Source organism: Procambarus clarkii, chromosome 78 (genome assembly GCF_040958095.1).
Source record: "Procambarus clarkii isolate CNS0578487 chromosome 78, FALCON_Pclarkii_2.0, whole genome shotgun sequence".
NCBI lineage: Eukaryota > Metazoa > Arthropoda > Malacostraca > Decapoda > Cambaridae > Procambarus > Procambarus clarkii.
In genome coordinates this window covers 24,999,417-25,018,314 of record NC_091227.1, presented here as the reverse complement: position 1 = coordinate 25,018,314, position 18,898 = coordinate 24,999,417, and the positions used below count along the sequence as shown (strand labels likewise).

Below are 18,898 nucleotides of genomic sequence, written 5' to 3'. Positions count from 1 at the left end.
GGCAGGTGGTTGCAGGTGCGGGGGCGCTCAAACAGCGTATCGCCTAGATCTCACTGCGAGCGCGACGTGCTACTGCTTCCGTTGCCAATGAAAAGATGACCGTTAAAGGACAGAATCAGAATCAGAATAATACAGGAGAAGATGCCCATAGGGGCGAGCTTGGAAGTGGGGACAGAAGAAGATAAGGGGGGGTGAGAGGAAGAAGATTTGTAAGAGAAAAAAGTGCCAGGGCTAAACCCAGCTGCGTGTCGTTAGGTTGCGGCTTTCGAGGCAGGGACTCAGTCGGGTGTTTTCAGTGACAACATCGGGACATCACAAACTCACAACATCACAGTGATTGGCTCAAGAGCGTCAGGGCTGAACTTTTTTACGGATTGTTTGTGCTGGTTGTTGAGAGCTGAATATGTAATGATAGTGGATGCTGGGTGTTGAGAGCTAAAGTTTAACGAAATACAGAGTTAGGAAGAGGATCATGGATGGTAGAGAAGAGGTCATGATTGTTTCGTGGTAGTCTGAGAGTGTGTAGGAGAAAATCAATGTGTTGTTCATGATGAGTGAGTAGTCTATCAATTTGTTTGTCTGATAGAGTTTTCCAGTAGGTATTTAGGGCAGGAATGTTAGTACTTTCATGGAGACTTTGACTGGTATTTAACTCTTGCCATCGGGTGTTGAGTACCCATCTTAGTGCTCTATTCTGTATTCTTTGAAGTTTTATTTTGTTAGTACGTGCAGATAGAGAAAGAGCTAGTGGAGCGTATGTTAGGAGAGGTCTAATAAGTGCTTTGTAAAGGTGCATTTTTGTGTCAGGTTTTGCAAATCTAAGTCTGTATAGTTTCTTCATGGCTTGAAGAGCTATTGCATGTTTCTGTGTTATGTGTGTGTGAAAGAGTAGTTGTCGATCAAATGTGAGTCCCAGGACTGTGGAGGAGGGAGATACAGAGATATAAGTAGGATTTTGAGTGTATGAATAGAGTTTGAGAGGAATTGGGCGAATAGTTCTTTTACAGAAAAAGTAGGTGATTTTAGATTTGCTGGAGTTGGTTTTTATACGCCATTTGTACTCCCACTCAGTGACAACATCAAGTTCTGTTTGTGCTCTGTTTGTTAGTGTATCAATGACAATGTTAGTGTATCAAGGACAGAGCTGTCGACATTTCTTACAAGGATGGAGCATTTAGTTTTTTGTTCAATTGTGAGGACAGGAGTCAGTGAAGCTTGTGTGAGTTTTGATAAAGCAGGTTCCCTGAAACAGGCAAAAAGGTCGTCTTCTGAGGCAATGAGTAATTTGATGGTGTTTGTGTTGGCATGTTTTATATGGTTAGTGGCTGGTGTGCCAGTGGCATTGTAAAAGGTAGTGATGCAGTCAACTGTGTCTATGGGTGTATTCCCAGTGTAGGTCATCCGTAGACAGTGAGCCATTGTGACTCACTATCTACTGACAGTCCCGTGTCTTGTGCCAATCACTGCGATTCCATTAGCTCAGTGGGGGGTCAGTGTGCTCGTGAGCTGTGGGTTGGAGCTCGGTTGTCAGAGGCGTAATTCCGGGTTCCTAGCAGGCTAATTGAACCCGGTTCGGCACAAATACAAAGTATTCGTGAGTCCTGAAGGTGTTACTCAAGGGCAACCCCCACTGCTAGTTGACTCGCACTATCACGAGGTTCTAGCAGTGGATCGGCATAGCAAACAAGCCAGGCAGGGAGACACAGGGCGCAAGCACGTGCTGTGACCCCACCTGGGAGGAAAGGACGAATACCCCACTGCACTTTCACCGCACAGGGGGTAGGTCCCGGCCTGAAGAGGAAGAAATGTTTAGCAGAGGAGAGAAAGAGTGCTATACACGGCAATACACATTACGTAAGTTAGGCCATCCAGCTGTCCCTGGTTTTATTCAGGGTGGCAGTACGGGTTGGCCCACTAGGGTAATGTATCTTTGCACGCTATATCACTGATAAAGCTGTAACATCTGACTGAATCTGAATCTGAATAATACAGGAGAAGATGCCCATTGGGGCGAGCCTTGAAGTGGGGACAGCTGAAGAGTAGTCGGTGAGAGGAAATGCTGAAGTTGAAGAAAAAGTGCCAGGGCTAAACCCAGCTGCGTGGCAATACGTCGATGCTGCAAACAACCCAACAACTGGCTAGGCTTGGAGGCGGGTCTGGAAGGCGGCGGTGGCAGTGCTTCAGCATTCAAGGTGGAAACAATCTGTCTTCATGTGGTGTCTTCTTCAATTTGGTGTTTCTTCTTTCTTCTTGCTTCGAGTAATCATTTGATGTTTGTAATCGGCGTAGTCTGGTGGGAAAAGGTTCTTTGACAATGTGGTTTCGTCGCATTCAACGAAGATTACTTCGTTCTTTAGTGTGTACTTTAAGTTTGGATCATTCAGCAGGCATTCCGCATACCTTGTGTTGAGTATTTTGCTGGAGAGGCGTCTGTATTCGGGAGTTCCAAGTGTAAGTTGTTGACGTTGATCATATAGTGCGGAGACTCTTGGAGACTCGTGTGTTGCTGGAGATGGTGATTGTGCTTCAACGTCAATCGAGGCAGTAGAGTCATCATCGGAAAACAAGTGTTGGTTTGCAGAAGCATCAGGTGTAGGTACCTGTGAAGCTGGTGTAGTCTCAGGTGCGGCTAGTGTATTTTCTGGTGAAGCTGGTGAAGTTGGTGCAGTCTCAGGTACCACTGGAGAAGTAGATGGTTCGTCTGGAGTAGTAGCAGTGTGCAAGGATGTTGCAGAGTCTGTATCAGGTTGCACAGGGTGGGCGTCAGCAGACAGGATATCTGCCAATGCAGTTGAAGAGATGGTGATGTTGATGTTAGAAGCAGAAGTGGTATTTGTTGCTGAAGTCGTAGCATTGGTGTTGGCTGAGGCTGTTGTTGTGAAGAGCTCGTCACGAACAGTAAATGTTGGTAAACCGTTGTCAGCGTACATAATGTTCAGAATTCGTACAAATTCCTTGGTGTTCTTGCCTGCAATCATTTCAGCAGTGCGGATGAGTCCCATTATGACATTATGGTTCCTGTTAGGGAGCAGCATCTGGTGTGGTGAGGGCTGGCTTGTTGATTCAGCAGAGTAAAGTTGTGGCTGTTGCTGCTGCGTCGATGATTGGTTGGCGGGCTGGGACCTAGGGCCCCAATGGGATGCAGTCTGTGCAGAAGCTCCGCCCCCTCCCGGAAGCAGAGGAAAGTTGGCGGCTTGCACGTTGAATGTTGACGGTTCTCGTCGTGTGGTGTTGGCTTGCCTGGCTTTGGTCATCTTCTGTATTTCTTTACGTCTTTTTGGACACTCAGCAGAGACGGCAGTATGGTGACCTTGGCAGAGAAGGCATTTGAGGAAGTCGCTGGTGCATTGTTTGAAGTGGTGACTCTCGGCGCACTTGCTGCACCGTTGGTCCTGAGATGGGCAATGTTTAGTGAAGTGCTCATAACTATAGCACTTAAAACACTGTCGTAGCTGGTAGTAATGTTCTCTTGTTATTTGTCGGGGTGTACAAGCGAGGCCGAAGCACCGGAAGCCGTTGGTGGTAGCAGAGGTAGCTTCCTCAGGCGAGGTGAAGGTGACCTTCATAGTGGAGAGGTGGCTGTCCTGCACAGGGATGAATTTTACGGTGACTGCAGTCAAGGAAGGGTTATCTTCGGTTATGCTGGTGGCGACGTCGGTGGTAGCTTTTTCGGAGATGAGGGAGCTCACTCTCCTTACGAAAACAGTCCTGGCTGCGAGGTAGTGTCGTGGTGGGGTGAGGAACATGTGCGCCTCCTCGAGAGCAGTGAGGTGAATGGGGTTAAAGAGGCGTTGTACGGCCTCGGCACTGCTGAACAGCAGTTGAGGGAGTCCATCATCGTTGAGTACGACGTCCAGGGGTGCAACATTGGTTGTAGTGGTGATCAAATCCGATATCTCTGATCGAGTAGTGGTCTGGTTCCCTCTGAATCGTACCTTGATTCGGTAGATCATGGCTCTAATCGTTGCTGCCTAATGTTTACCCACCCGGCAGTGCTGGGTGCAGGAGAGCCTGAACTAGAGGGTTGCACTTTCCTTAAGAGGTCTCCCGTCTCTTACCGGTTTAATGCACCGGATCAGGGTGGGGTCTGACCTCTTAAAGCAAAGTACTCTCATGAAAAAAAGATCTGACTGAAATTTCCCCCGACTATATCCCGTCAAGCGGACGTACTTGTAGCATGGCAACTCCTAACTCCTGCCTGCCCTTACTATACGCTTGTGGTCGAGTAGACACGGCTTTCTCACAACGCTTTCAAAACTGCAGTTGCCTACTCGTCTGTTTCACGTCCCTGTGAAATGACTTTTGCACAAATCCAAAAAATAGAGCAAAATCAGCGATAATAGTGATTGAGGTGAGCCGCCTGTTGGCTGCAGCCAGAGGAAGGAGGGGAGGGGTAACGGGGTGACGTAGGCGAGTCGAGCAGCCAATGGCGCTCGAGCAAGCGCCTCGCCTCGAGACCACGTATATAAGTAAAAAAAAAAAAAAATTCGGCGCCGGCCATCACGGATCACGGCCAGCCGTCGTCGAGAGCAGACGTGCCTCACAGCGCTCTTCACTTCTGGCAGCCCCTCAGACCTCCCTTCGCCGATGCGAGACCCTTGTGGTTGTCGGCAGTTGGTCAAAGAAGACTACATCAACTATACAGTCAGAAACACCGTAGAATAACATCCAGCAAGAGAGTAATTTTCAAATATTACAGCAAGCCTGAGGATTGGCGCCGCGCCAACCGTAATCACCGAGCCAGCCGCCCTCCTCCACCCTCCTCATCCTCAATCCTCCACAACCCATCCTCGCCCCTCTCTCCTCAACCCTACCAACGAACCCACACCCCATTCACCTGCCATTCACCAGTTTCACCTCACCACTCATCCCAGTCTCACCTCACCACCACCACCACCCTCCATCGTTTTGTACTGACCTATATGTACTAACCCCTGTCTTTCTGATCTGTTACTCTACTCTTGCTCTTTCGCCACCTGATTTAACTGACTCTGCGCAAGTACCACGGCCGGTGTGTAGTAAATCTGGTCACGCAACGAGTCGGGGCAACTGTTTCGCCATTGTAGCATGGCTAGGCTATGTTAGGAATAGGAGCACTTTGTGCTATTCTAGGTTTGACTAACTATTAAAACTCAACTCTCACGAGCCATTATTGTCAATCACCAATCATTCTACCACCATCATCATGCCAGTAAGACTTAAATTAAGGTTCGTCGAACCCTTTAAACTTAATGAAACCCAGATCTCCAATGTTCTTGGCACCCATGTTGAGGTTTCACCTGTTGAAACCTACCTTACAAGCAATGGGGCAATTGTGTTGCTCCCCACTGAAGATGATCTGCAAAAAGTCTTACATCCTGATAAAGCGTCTGCACTCCATGCAGCGGGCGTAATTCCCGTTCCTACTGGCAAATTCCAAGCTGGAAGGACAGTGTTTGTGTCGCGATTCAATCGCCACATAGCCAGGGACTACAACGATGATGAAATACTCGACGAAATTAACAGAGTAAATGAACAACGAGCCATACAAATACTCAGAATCACCAAAGAAGGCAACCCACGCCCCACTCTAAAGATAACGTTTGCTACTACTGCCCATGCTACCCAGGTGATTGATCAGGGATTTAAATGCTTTGGGTACATATCAACCCCTGAACAAATATCAAGAGAACGTTTCACCGATATTAAGCAATGCTTTCGGTGCTTCAGTTTTGATCATGTGGTGAACAAATGTCCTGCAACAACACCCACCTGTAGTATTTGTGCTGAAAACCATAAATTTAGGGATTGCCCCCAACCTAGCAGTCGTAAATGTGCCCTCTGTGGAGGGGGACATTTAGCAGTATCTCCTGTGTGTCCAACGAGGAAAGCGGCAATACAGAAAATGCTTGACAAGGCCCAAACCTCACGACCTAACCAGTCGCAGACGACACCAAACATGAATGCTGCAACATTCCCACGCATGCCGGGTCAAAGTACAACCACAAACCAGGCTTCCCAGCAGACATCCGTACCTAATCAGCATAATGCTTGGGTGGGCCAAACTCACCCAACACCGCCAATGTCACAGCCATCTTCTGATGCTTCGGCACAGGTAAATATCCTAATAGCAATTGCAGCAAGATATGCACGTAATAACCCACACTTATTTGCCACCATTATCAACAAGCTTTTGAAGGCCAACAACCTACCTACTGTCATAATCCCAAATGATGAGTTCTCATCCAACCCTGAACAATCATCGCAACCACAGTCGTCACTCCACCAGCCACCGGTCTCTGAACCCACAACAAATGATGCAACCAACGTCATGCAATCTACAACAAACTCCACTGTCCCACTCACTACCTCACAGATCCCACGACCAAACCACCTCACTCAGACTCACCATGTCAAAGTAGCAGTGAGAGATAACCCTTCTACCCTACATATAAATGGGAATGGGTGCCACCATCATGGTAAACCTGAACACCCAGTCAACTCACGAATCATTCCTACTTCACCGGCCCCTTCTGATTACTCATCCTCAACAAATGAATCCTTTGATATCCACATTGAGGACTCAGAAGAGGAGCCTTCCCTACAACAGGAGGCGCCTACTGCGACACTACCAGCCAACTCAGTCCATCGACCAGCAGCTACACAAGTGACCAACGCAGCAGTTGATGACGAACGAACCTCAGAAGAGGAACATGAAGATGAACAAGAACACGTAGAAGAAGAAGAGGAAGAATATGTAGATGATGAGGGAGCAGAGGAGGAGGATGAGGCACAAAAGAGGGAAGAAGGGGAGGAAACAGAGTGCAACCGGGGGACTGAGAAAGCACACCAGTCAAGGGGGATGAAGTCTAAACAGACAACTGGTGGAAATAAACACCAAAAGAACAAGTGTGATAGGTCACCAATTAAAACTAGACAATCCTGCGCCAGATAATGGGGATTACAATTATGCAACTTAACGTAAGACACTTTTTCAACAACAAATATCTACTAGAACTGGAAGCGTGCAAGTATCACCCTGAAGTCATCTTGTTAAACGAGACCTCTGCACGCCTTGACCAACACATCAAACTCTATGGATACACGACCATTGAAAGGAACTCTGGCCAGAATAGAGGTGTTGCGGTCCTCATCAAGCTGGGCTGCTCGTTCACCAACATCTACCTCCAAGAAGAAAATGCCCTAGCAGTGGAAATAGTCACGAATCATGGCCCACTTGCTATTTTAACTACATACATCCCCCCAGGGGAGCACTCCATCCATTCGAGAGCCATTCACAAGGTGCTCAACAGAAATGTCCCAACGATCCTTGCAGGGAACTTTAATGCCCACCATGCAGCATTTTTCAACGACACCAATGGACGGGATGACATCAAAGGTCGACTATTATATAACCTCATGACAGCGAGGCACTTAACCTTCTTGGGTCCCTACTTTAAAACCTTTGTAGGTAACCACGAAGGAAAACCTGATATCATACTGACGAATGCTGAATGCAACATCTTTCACAGTAGAATACTCCCAGGTAATGATGTAGGTTCAGATCACATACCTGTTATTCTCCATCTCCAAGCATCTCCCTTTAGAATTCTGGGACGCCCCAGACCCAACCTAAACACGCTTCGACTTCGTCCATATATGGAGTTCCTTGGCTCTGATCCAACCGCTGATCTTGACAATCAACCGGTCCAGGACATTGACACAGCAATAGCCTCTATACATACTCGCATCACTGAAGCAACTATGGCCAATTGTGATCTAACCAACACCAGAATAATTCAGCAATACAAACCAACCAGAGAGATCAAGGATAAAATGAGGCATTACCAACAAGAATGTGTGAGGCGCCTACGCACAGGCCAGCCATCCCTCCAAATCATTCAAGCCCTCAGACGTGAAGTCTTGGGCCTCACGCTCCTACACAAACGACATATTTGGGGTACTCTAGTCAACCAAGCGAACCAGTACAAGAGAGAACCTGCCAGATGCTGGGGAAAGATCAGAAAACTTCTAGGATCAACAAAGACGCCGCTGTCGCACCTCAACTATACATATACTGACAGACAACAGACGACACCCCGAGAATAGTGGCAGCTATCATAATAGCACAGATATCAGCACAAGGAGACACGAGGAAGGCAATTTCCAACATTCAACAAATCCTACTAGCAAACAACCTCCCTCCAATAGTCATCCCTCCCAGCTTGGCGTCACAACCAGTACAACCCCTAACACCTCCCCCCATCACCCCACAAGCACTTACACCACCACCACCCCTTATTACTCCCCAGACACCAAACCCAGTATCACCCCCACCCCCTATCACACTCCAGGCATCAAACCCAGTGCCACCCCCACCCCTCATCACCTCCCAGACAAAAAACCCAGCACCACCCCCACCCTCTTCCCCACCCCCAATCACACCCCAGGCAACAAACCCAGTACAACCCCCACCTCTCATCACCTCCCAGACAAAAAACCCAGCACCACCCCCACTCTCTTCCCCACCCCCCAGGCATCAAACACAGTACCACCCCTACTCTCGCCCCCACCCCTCACCACCTCCCAGACAACAAACCCAACACCACCCCCTCCCCCCATCACCCCCCAAGCACCAAACCCAGAACCATCTACACCCTCCCCTGACACCCAGGCCTCTAACTGCTTCTCACAGACCATGCTCCCCATGACAGCTACCCCTCTTCAGTCAAAAAGATCAAGCTCACCAAAACACAAAACAACTCTCCAAGTGAAAAGAACAAACTCACCAAAACAAAACAAAAAATTTCTGCATGCAAGACGAACAACCCGGATACACAAGAAAACCGACCCAGCACTAAGAAGGACATCAGATACCAAGAAACATGTAACCTCCCTCACCTTAGCCCACACGCCCAACACGTCAACTCACCTCACGCCCAACACGCTAGCCAACCTCACGCCCCTAACCCAATACCACACAGGTACAAAGCCCAAAATTCCACAAAATCAGCCCCAAAACGTGTCTTTCTCAGCCAAGAGGACTAACACCTCCCCAGACCACTCCCTCACCCCTACACCAAAACTTCCTAAATTCATATCAGAAACCATGCAAAACGGATGTCAAACATATCTCATACCCAAATCTATAATTACCAAATCTATCTACACAACGAATCAATCCACAAAGAAGAACCTCTCCGGTTCAAACGCCACAAACACTCCCCCATCAAGTCAGTAAACAATGAAAATCACACAATTTAACGTTAGAGCATACTACAACATCAGACACCTAATAGCTAACTTTGTGGAGAATGAAAGACCGGATGTGCTGCTACTGAACAGCACATTCGTGACGAACTCTCACAAAATTAGACATTTTGGCTTCATAACATACCAATCTCCTGATGAAGCATACGAAGGGGTTGCTATTCTGGTAAAGAACACCTATAAACATGACCTCCTCACTACCAACTGGCAGCACAAACACTTCCTAGCAGTCCGCATTCACACTCAACACGGGCAGATGATCATTGGTACCACATACATTCGTCCAAACTTAGGTCTCCCCCTCCAGGACCTAAACACTCTCTTCAACCACACACACATACCAGTCTTCCTCCTAGCAGACCTAAATGCAAAACACCAAACATTCAACCATCGCCAACACAACATGCACGGTCAACAACTACACCAACTCCACCAAAACAAACACCTCACCTTCCTTGGCCCTGACTTCCAAACAACCTACACACACAATGGAACTGGGAGACCAGATCTCATCCTCACCAACAGAGCAGGCACCCACCTACAACACTACATCACACCCGGACCCCTCACTGGCTCAGATCACATACCCATATCACTCACACTCTCCAGCAACCCCATACTCATCCCAGCCACCCCACAATATGACTATCAAAATGCAGACTGGGAAGCCTTCAAACAACACCTAACTGCCAGCACACAGCCCTACAACTTCCAAGACAAACCACACACAGACATAGATTCCCAAATCCTCACCATCCAGAATAACATCATACAAGCAGCTGATGCTACCATTCCAAAAACTACCCACAAAACCAGATACTCATTTTTTCCTTCGATCAGAACAAAAAGGCTACTCTCCTGCTATCACAACAGATTCACCCACAACCTTCACAGATACAATCAAGTAAACACAGACCTCACTATACTCAAAAACCACATACTCAACAGCCTTGACCAAGACCATGCTAACCACTGGGAGAAACTCATACATAAAGCTGAAATACAAAGAAAAACAACTCCACAACAATTTTGGAACTTCATAAAGAGGATCAGAGGAAACTCCTCCTCTTCTGCCTTTACATACATCACTCACAACAATCAAAACTACACCGATCCCTCAGAAGTAGTAGGCATATTCAAACAACACTGGCAGGACATCTTCAATCCCCACCCCCCACAGCCAACAGCAATACAAAACATAAACAGAGTAGAAACATGGATACGACACAACCCTCATGCCATCACACACTACCCCACCATTGACCTCACGACACTAGACGACTTAGAAAGTGACCTCACAGAATCAATACTACCTGAAGAAGTTAAACTCATGCTCAAGAACACCAGACGTAAAGCCCCAGGAGCCTCTGGCATTGGCCAAGCTCTCCTCAAGCAACTTCCAGACCCCCTAATCTTTGCACTCACAGACGTCTACAACGCCTCACTAGCATCAGGATATTTCCCAAGCCCATTCAAAGAAGCCACAGCAATCCTCATTCCAAAACCCCAAAAATCCCCGACAGACCTTAACAACTACAGACCGATCAGCCTACTAGAGACACTAGGGAAAGTATACGAAAAACTCATTAATCATAAACTCAGGAATCACCTAGAACACAAAGACATATTGACAGACAAACAATTTGGCTTCAGACAACACCGCTCAACACAAGACGCACTGAACATAATAACAAACTACCTCTCCATAAATAAACACCAAAGGGCCAAGACGGCCCTCATTGCAAAGGACGTCGAAAAAGCTTTTGACACTGTATGGCACGACGGCCTACGTTACAAACTCTGCACTCTGTTTCAACTATCTGATAACATGCAGAGGCTACTTTGCAGCTTTCTAACAAATAGAAAGATGCAGATCAAGTTCCTCAGCAAGCTGTCAGGTTATTTCAACCTAAATGCAGGTGTCCCTCAGGGCTCAGTTCTTTCACCAACCTTATACATACTCTATATAAACGACATCCCTGACCCAATATACTGGACATCAATGACCCTTTGCTACGCTGACGACGTAACCCAACTGATCACAGACTATACGATTAACGCCCTCACACGGAAAGCACAACAAGAAATAGACAAAGTCACCCTCTGGGAACACGACTGGCGAATAAAAACAAACCCCAGCAAGTCTAAAATTACATACTTTTTCTACAACAAACGACGTAACCCTGACCCAGTAAAACTCTACTCTCAATCACCAGATGCAACCCAGATCCCAAGAGTCAACAAAACCACAGTACTTGGACTCACACTAGACTTTAACCTTCGCTTTCACACACACATAACACCCAAGAAAGCTATAGCCTCAAACGCTCTATCAAAACTCTACCCACTCAAACATGCCTCCCAAGCCACCAAGCTCTATTTATACAAGACACTTATTCTCCCACTCCTAACATATGCACCGATCCCACTCACACTTGCAGCACCAACAAATAGGAAGAAACTCCAGCGTACCCAGAACAGGGCTCTGAGATGGGTGTTCGATACCCATTGGCAGGACTTCACCACCAGTGAGGCCCTGCATGAGAGGGCGAACATCCCACCTCTGAACATAACCTGGGATACTATGGGGAAGAAACAGATTGACAGAATTCTCACCTATCATGACAACTACGACACGTTCCTCAGAAACGTCCTAAGCAGACCCAGATATATGCACAACCTCTTTAACCTGATCGACGATCCACCTCCTGCTCCGTCCTTTACATAACCCCTCTCCTATAATATCACTACTCAAATCACCAAACTTCCAACTATAGCCTCCTAACTCTTCTCCCCCCTCTTTAGGGGGGGGACCAACTAGCTCCCGTTTTCTGGTGCCTTGGGTGGGCCGCGATGCTGATTAACAGATCAAAGACCACATCTGGTGTGAGCCTCCAGGGCACACCCAGCTGAGGGCAGCTGTCTCCGTGGGTGCTCAGAAAAGACGAAATGTTGTCACAGATCCGATTCCTTGCCTTCACTGCCTAGTCTGGTCATAACGATTTCAATGCCATGCAGCTGGGTCTAGCCCTGGCACTTTACCTCATACTGAAAACCCTTCCTCTCACCCCCACTAATTCTTCCCCTATCCCCACTTCCACGCTCACCCATTAGGGTATCTTGACCTATATTTAATTCATTCATTCATTCCTGTAGTGCCCCACAGCTGGTCGGTGGACGTCTGCATGAGGGTACTCTCACTTTGAGAGAGAGTACTGCTCCGCCCTGGTGGTCGCGGAGGTTGTTGGTAGTCAACACTCTCCTCTTCCCCTGGGAGTTAACAAACATAACTCCTCCACTCCAACCTGAGAATAGAGTGTAAGAGCCACAGTATGCTGTCCAGGACCAGGTGTCAATAGTTAAATGTGCTAAAATGAGCATAGTCTTCCCCCAAGCCAAGTACAGTTGAACACTGGACTGACTGATTTTTAACTCCTAACATAATGAAAATTAACTCCACAAAACCTACTCCACTAACTCTTAACTTCTCCCACATTTAACAAAAAACTTGATAAATCACTTACACTATATAAAATCTTAGCCTGACATTTAATTCCTAGATGTTTAATTCTAGATAATTAATTCTAGGGGTAATTCTAATTCAATTTAAGACTAACTCATGGTGATTAAAACTACGATTGTTCCTCGGTAATCCGTGACTGATAACTACGTCTGACCTGCTCTTGAGGTCACACATCGGACATCACCAGCCGCTCTACAGAAGACACAATTCAATATCACTATTTTTGAGAAAAGCTCCGTTGCTAAAGGTTAACCCCTCTATGATGAAGACTCAGTAATGCTGTAGGTGACTTTATTCACTGCCCACTACCTTCACGTCAAGATCTAGAACTCAAGGCAACTCCAAGTACCACCTAATTTATCAACAGAGCGTCCCCTATCGACAAATTTCCGACAACCTGCCAGACAGATTGCTGTACAACCAATAAACCTGGGTGTACACCCCTGAAAGCTATGCAGAGAAACGAGAACTAATTTCTCTCCGTAGATCTCAGAACGAACGCATACGCCTAAACTCTCTTTAGTTTTACATATCACGCAATTTAAACAACTATTCTTAAGAATACGTGTGTGGCTCCGAGCAACGAAAAACGCGAGCCCGCTTACTCCTACGCTTAGTCCCTACACTTAATCATATACACTAGTACACCCAGCAAGGTCAGTGTCACCAACACCGCCTCACTAGACTGCTTCATACACAAGCAGCCTCTTACAGAATGATAATCTCAAAATTGCCACTAAGTTTAATACAAACTTGTAAAGATTCTTTAATTTCAATGAAATTACTCTACTTTTAAATGTTTTGATGTTAACAAAATCGCCAAACTCGCGAATTAAAATGAATATTGCCAATATAAAATCGCCAAGTTAATTGGCGATTTTCGTGATTTTATCCAGTCACTAAGTTTCTCTCCTAGTAGCTGGTCTGAGCTGACGAGACACGTGAGTCAAGGATAAATATTATCCTAAACCGCTGCCACCATTGTAACGATGGGGGGGGGGGTGAAAGAGAGATCAAGTAAAGCAAAGTAAAGGAAGAAGGAGGGGAGGAAGTAGAGGAAGAGGAGGAGGGATAGACATAGATAAGGTTGAGAGGGTACTGAGGTAGAGGGAGGTGAGAGGGAATAGAAAACGGGAGAGTGGAGGTAGGAGGAGAGAAGAAAGGAAGAGGGGGAGGGAAGGAGGAATAGTAAGGTTAGAGAGAGTAGACTGTCTGATGTGCTTGTAAGTGTAAGAAGATGAGTTCTGTCCAGCCTTCATCGTCAGTGTTATGTTGATGACCTTGTCATGTATCTCCATCTGGTTCAATAAAAGTTACTTCTACTAAAGCCTTGTTGTGTCTTATGCTCAAACTTTGTTATTATAGAGTTTCCCACCAGCTGGTGTCTGTTGATTGTCTCCATTACCTTGCAATGTATACATAGCTGACACACACTTAGGTGGCCTCGTAGCCTGGTGGATAGCGCGCAGGACTCGTAATTCTGTGGCACGGGTTCGATTCCCGCACGAGGCAGAAACAAATGGGCAAAGTTTCTTTCACCCTGAATGCCCCTGTTACCTAGCAGTAAATAGGTACCTGGGAGTTAGTCAGCTGTCACGGGCTGCTTCCTGGGGGTGGAGGCCTGGTCGAGGACCGGGCCGCGAGGACACTAAAGCCCCGAAATCATCTCAAGATAACCTCAAGATAACACTAGCTAGTGCCTCCTGCCTTGTTTAAGATTGGTACATTCACAGTCTTGAAGATATTAAGAAGTTTTCCCCTGCCAGCAAGCAACGTAACTACACCGTTTTAAACGTTATTAGAACGTTTTAACAATATTGTAGCTATGTCAGAATTGTATAAATAACATAGGGAGGTTGTGTGTTGGCTGAAGGGGGGAAAGGGGGAGGGTCTAGGGAGGTGGTGTGTATAGATTCATGTTGGACGATTATTTCCCGTTCTTGCAGCCTCCCTCAGGAGCCATGGTTGGGATATGACAGGCCCTTGCTTTATTACTTCCCCCTTTGTTGTTGTTTGTGTGTGTGTGTGTGTGTGTGTGTGTGTGTTTGTGTGTGTGTGTGTGTGTGTGTGTACCACCCACCTTTGTGCACGAAAAATACAGCTTTAGGTTTTGGACGCTGCTTTTCTAGCCACTGGTCGTCTAATGCAATGACTCCTGGCCTATTTTCAAATATCTACTATGTGCCGCTTCTTTTAACATTTATGGTGATGCATTGTCGGGTCTAATAATTTTAACTTCATCACATGATACGTTGTCACGCATCACTAACCTTGGCCTTGTGTTATGTGAGGTTAGAGTTAAACAGCGGGGGATCATGCTACTGATCCTGTAACCCCACGCCGTGGGTCTTTGTTCCCTCCACTAGGGTATCACACGTCACCCCCAGGGAGCTCTCTAAGTCATGCCTCAAGACCGGTCACCACTATTTGACCTTGGACCCAAGGGGGAGAGGAGAAGGCCCAGCCCACACTGCTTAAACTCAATCCTGCAATGTGTGATTCCCCACCTGGCCTGCCCACCTGTGTGTGCAAAGTTTGCCGGACTTCCGGCCGTATTATCGATCTCACCCCCTTCCTTTCTGGTCGCCAGCTGGGTAACCTTCTATGCGTCCCAGCAACGCAATCTGGTTCTAATATGTTCTCGTATCTACAGCCAAGGACCTCTTTCTATATAAGATCAGTAATAGAATTCAAAATATAATGATGTGTTGCCAACCCAGTGTCTCCTTCAATGCTGTGCCAGCACCAGTGTGGTATGATCATACATCATTCAATCACAATGCTCAATGAGATGGAGGCGACACCAAAAGCAATGATAAAATAATAAAATTTACTCAAAAGTAAACTACAGACACATGAGATATCTATATATACTCGTATAGAAATAATAATGGTGACAGCAGCGTTCCTCTGGTGGTCGCCGGCAACTTGCATCAGCTGGTCCAGTTTAAATGGACCATTGGCCCCTCTCTGGGGGGGGGGGGGGCGGCTCCGCCAGTGTAGCTCCACACTCCTCCACAGGTCAGCCACTCACGCCTCTCGCTGTCTACACCAGGCAGTAGATGACATATACGTGTTGTCCCACTGCCTAATATACTCCTAGAAACACTTTAGTAAATACCTAGATATAACAATAGGCCTATCTTGCCTAACATCAAGGAAAATATGAGGGAAAAATGATCTACCTTATCAAGTCCTGCCTTCAGACGCCTGGACTCCGGTGGTCGCCGGGGTTCCTCAGTCCGTCACGTCGTTGCTTGACGTTCCAGATGAGTCACCAGTCCCTAGACGTCGTGAAGACTCTTGTCATCTCCATACTCGTTCCCTGAGTGAAGTTCCTGGGCGCTGGCTCGTCCAGTCGTCACTGCACACGTCGTGTCCCTCAAGCACTCCTTCACCGAGACCACTCACTCATGGGTCACAATGCTGCTTCTCCCTGCTGAGTTCCCAGTGGGTGTGATCCAATCACAACAGCTCTGCACACCTCGGAGTTCCACTGACGGCGAGCCCTTTGTGCTCCTGCCCCAGTCACTCTCTCGACCTTCCAAGACTCTCAGGTCACAGCTCTCGGCGCTCTTATACCGCTAGAACTCGGCTCCTCGCACTTCCCTCAAGTACTGCAGTCCTTGGTAGCCACTATAAACTTGTCAGGCTGTGTAATCCCACTGAATGAGGCTCCTAGACCTCGGTACTGGAGAGCTCAACCAGCGCACGTCCAATCTCAATGAAGCGTCGCAGATCTCTGAGCGCCTGACGCTCTGCAGGCGATGGGCCAGGTCTCCCAGTGACGTCACAGACCCAGGGGCGGGCTCTGATTGGTCCATCAAGTCATGTGACCTCTGCCAGCCAATCACCAACCGGCTGGCATGACACACAAAATGGTGGATTTGCAGACAAAGGGGCGCCATTTTGTTGAACCTAGGGTGCCAGTTTTCCCCCTTACCTACAAACTTAAAATGCAAATTTCTCCCCAAATAAGCAACCATTTCGGTAGCCTCATACATCAAAAGATTCCCTGCATCTCAGAGAACCTGCAGGTAAGTTAATATGACTCATACAGCTGGCATATGGGAGAAATAGGAGAGGGCACCGTAACAGCGTGTTGCTTCATTTCTTCCTGTTTTGTTGCCTCAATATTTATCAGCTCCTCATCTAGGGTTCCTCCGCCACCCCCCCCCCCCCCTCCCATCCGTCCAAGTGGAAATACTTATCCTGATCTCTTCCAAGTGCCATACCGTGTTAGTGGCTCGGTGCTTTCACCTGATAGTTCCCCTCAACTAGCGTTACCTCCTAGCCCTTCTATCATATTTCCTGGTCATTTCTAGTATATTCTCCCCTATTTCGTAATTTAATCACGGTCGTTTCCCTTTTTATCTAACTATGATGTTTCTTTGGATAGTATTGATAGTTTATTTGGAAGCAAAATCACTTTTGTAGTTTCTTTCCGGTACACTTGTTATGTTTGTGTATTTGTTCTTAGCCCTATTGTGTGTGATCCAGTTTTCTTCTGAACATTTGTATTTCTTCCATTCCCTCCTATTTTTCGTGTTAGCTTCTTGTCGTTGATGAACCGTGTGTTAATATTCTCTCTTAACTCATACCCTTGTATACCTTGTATTCCCTTATTATTGGTACGAGTCTCTCCAGCCTCGTGGCATCTCTGACTTGATCCAACATTTCCTGGACTCTTTCCTCTAAGTTCTTCCTCTTAATGCACATTTTCCAGATACTCTCTTACCCTTATGCTTTCCCTTTTTTTATAGTCTACTTTCTTCTTCCTGACCTCTATATGTTATGGTCGTTGTTTGAAATTCGATCATATAACCAAGCCCGGGTGATAATGATCCCTGGCTCCAAGTGGTATTTCCTGTTGTAAGTTCTCATCATCTTCCTCATTCTGGGTGAAGATTAAGTCCAGTAGACTTCGTGTGCCTCATTTTGCTTGTGTTATCCTTTACATGTTGTATTAAGAAATTTCTTTCCATGACTTCCACTAATTATGCTTCCCGCATTTCTTCCCTACCTTGGGGATTTTCCATGTACCAGTTGATATCTTCGGGATTTAAGTCCCCCCCCCGTGGCAAGTAGTTTAGCTGTCATTCTGTGTGGTGCTGTTGCGGCTCTGCAGTTCATCTATGCATGCTTTGTTGTTGTCATATCCCTGTATGGGTCTTTTGTTCTTTTCTTAATTGTAAATTACCAGGAGCACTATCAAATACAAAATACAAATACAAATATTTATTCAGGTAAAGTACATACATACAAGGTGAGATACAAAAGTTAATGGATTTATAGATAGGGCTAGTACATACAATGCCTAAAGCCACTATTACGCAAAGCGTTTCAGGCAGGAAAAACACTAAGACTAAAACTTAATACTAATTGAGATTAAAGTATAAAATGTGTTGAGAAAAAATAAGAAAAAAATGAAAAAAGGGGGGGGGGGGGAAACATGGAAGAAAAGAAAAGCAAAAGTACAATTTGTACTTTTTTGGGTGGGGTCGATTACAGGTTGACGAGTTTAGCAGTTACCAGGGAGGATGTTCTTAAACAAATAGTAAAACTCAAACCAAACAAATCCCCAGGGCCGGATGAAGTGTTTGCCAGGGTGCTTAAAGAATGCAAAGAGGAGCTTTGCGACCCACTGTCAACCATATTTAATAAATCAATAGAGTCAGGCAGAGTGCCAGAGTTTTGGAAAGTTGCTAATGTGATACCAGTTTTTAGGAAAGGAGATAGATCACTTGCGTCTAACTATCGACCAATTAGCCTAACGTCTATTGTGGGAAAGTTACTCGAATCTATAATAGCAAATAAAATTCGTCTTCATCTTGAAAAACATAAATTAATAATTGAGTCGCAACATGGTTTTATAAATGGCCGTTCATGTTTAACAAATTTGTTATCTTTTTATTCTAGCATTGTTGAGGCAGTTGATAGTGGTAAGGATTGCGATGTTGTATACCTTGACTTTAGCAAAGCTTTTGATACAGTGCCACATGAAAGACTGATTAAAAAGATAGAGTCTCATGGTATTGGGGGTGCTATATTAAGCTGGATTAGGGCATGGCTATACCAAAGGAAACAGAGAGTTAGTATAAATGGAATCAAGTTAGTATAAATGGA

General features: G+C 46.3%; 1 protein-coding gene across 1 annotated transcript; it reads left to right on the top strand.

The window, feature by feature from the left end:
• Window positions 1-6,933: 6,933 nt before the first annotated feature.
• On the top strand, window positions 6,934-8,088 carry LOC138357533 (uncharacterized). Its single transcript, XM_069314401.1, has one exon. It carries the CDS (start codon window positions 6,934-6,936, stop codon window positions 8,086-8,088), a length of 1,155 nt encoding a protein of 384 aa, XP_069170502.1.
• The last annotated feature ends 10,810 nt before the right edge of the window (window positions 8,089-18,898 follow it).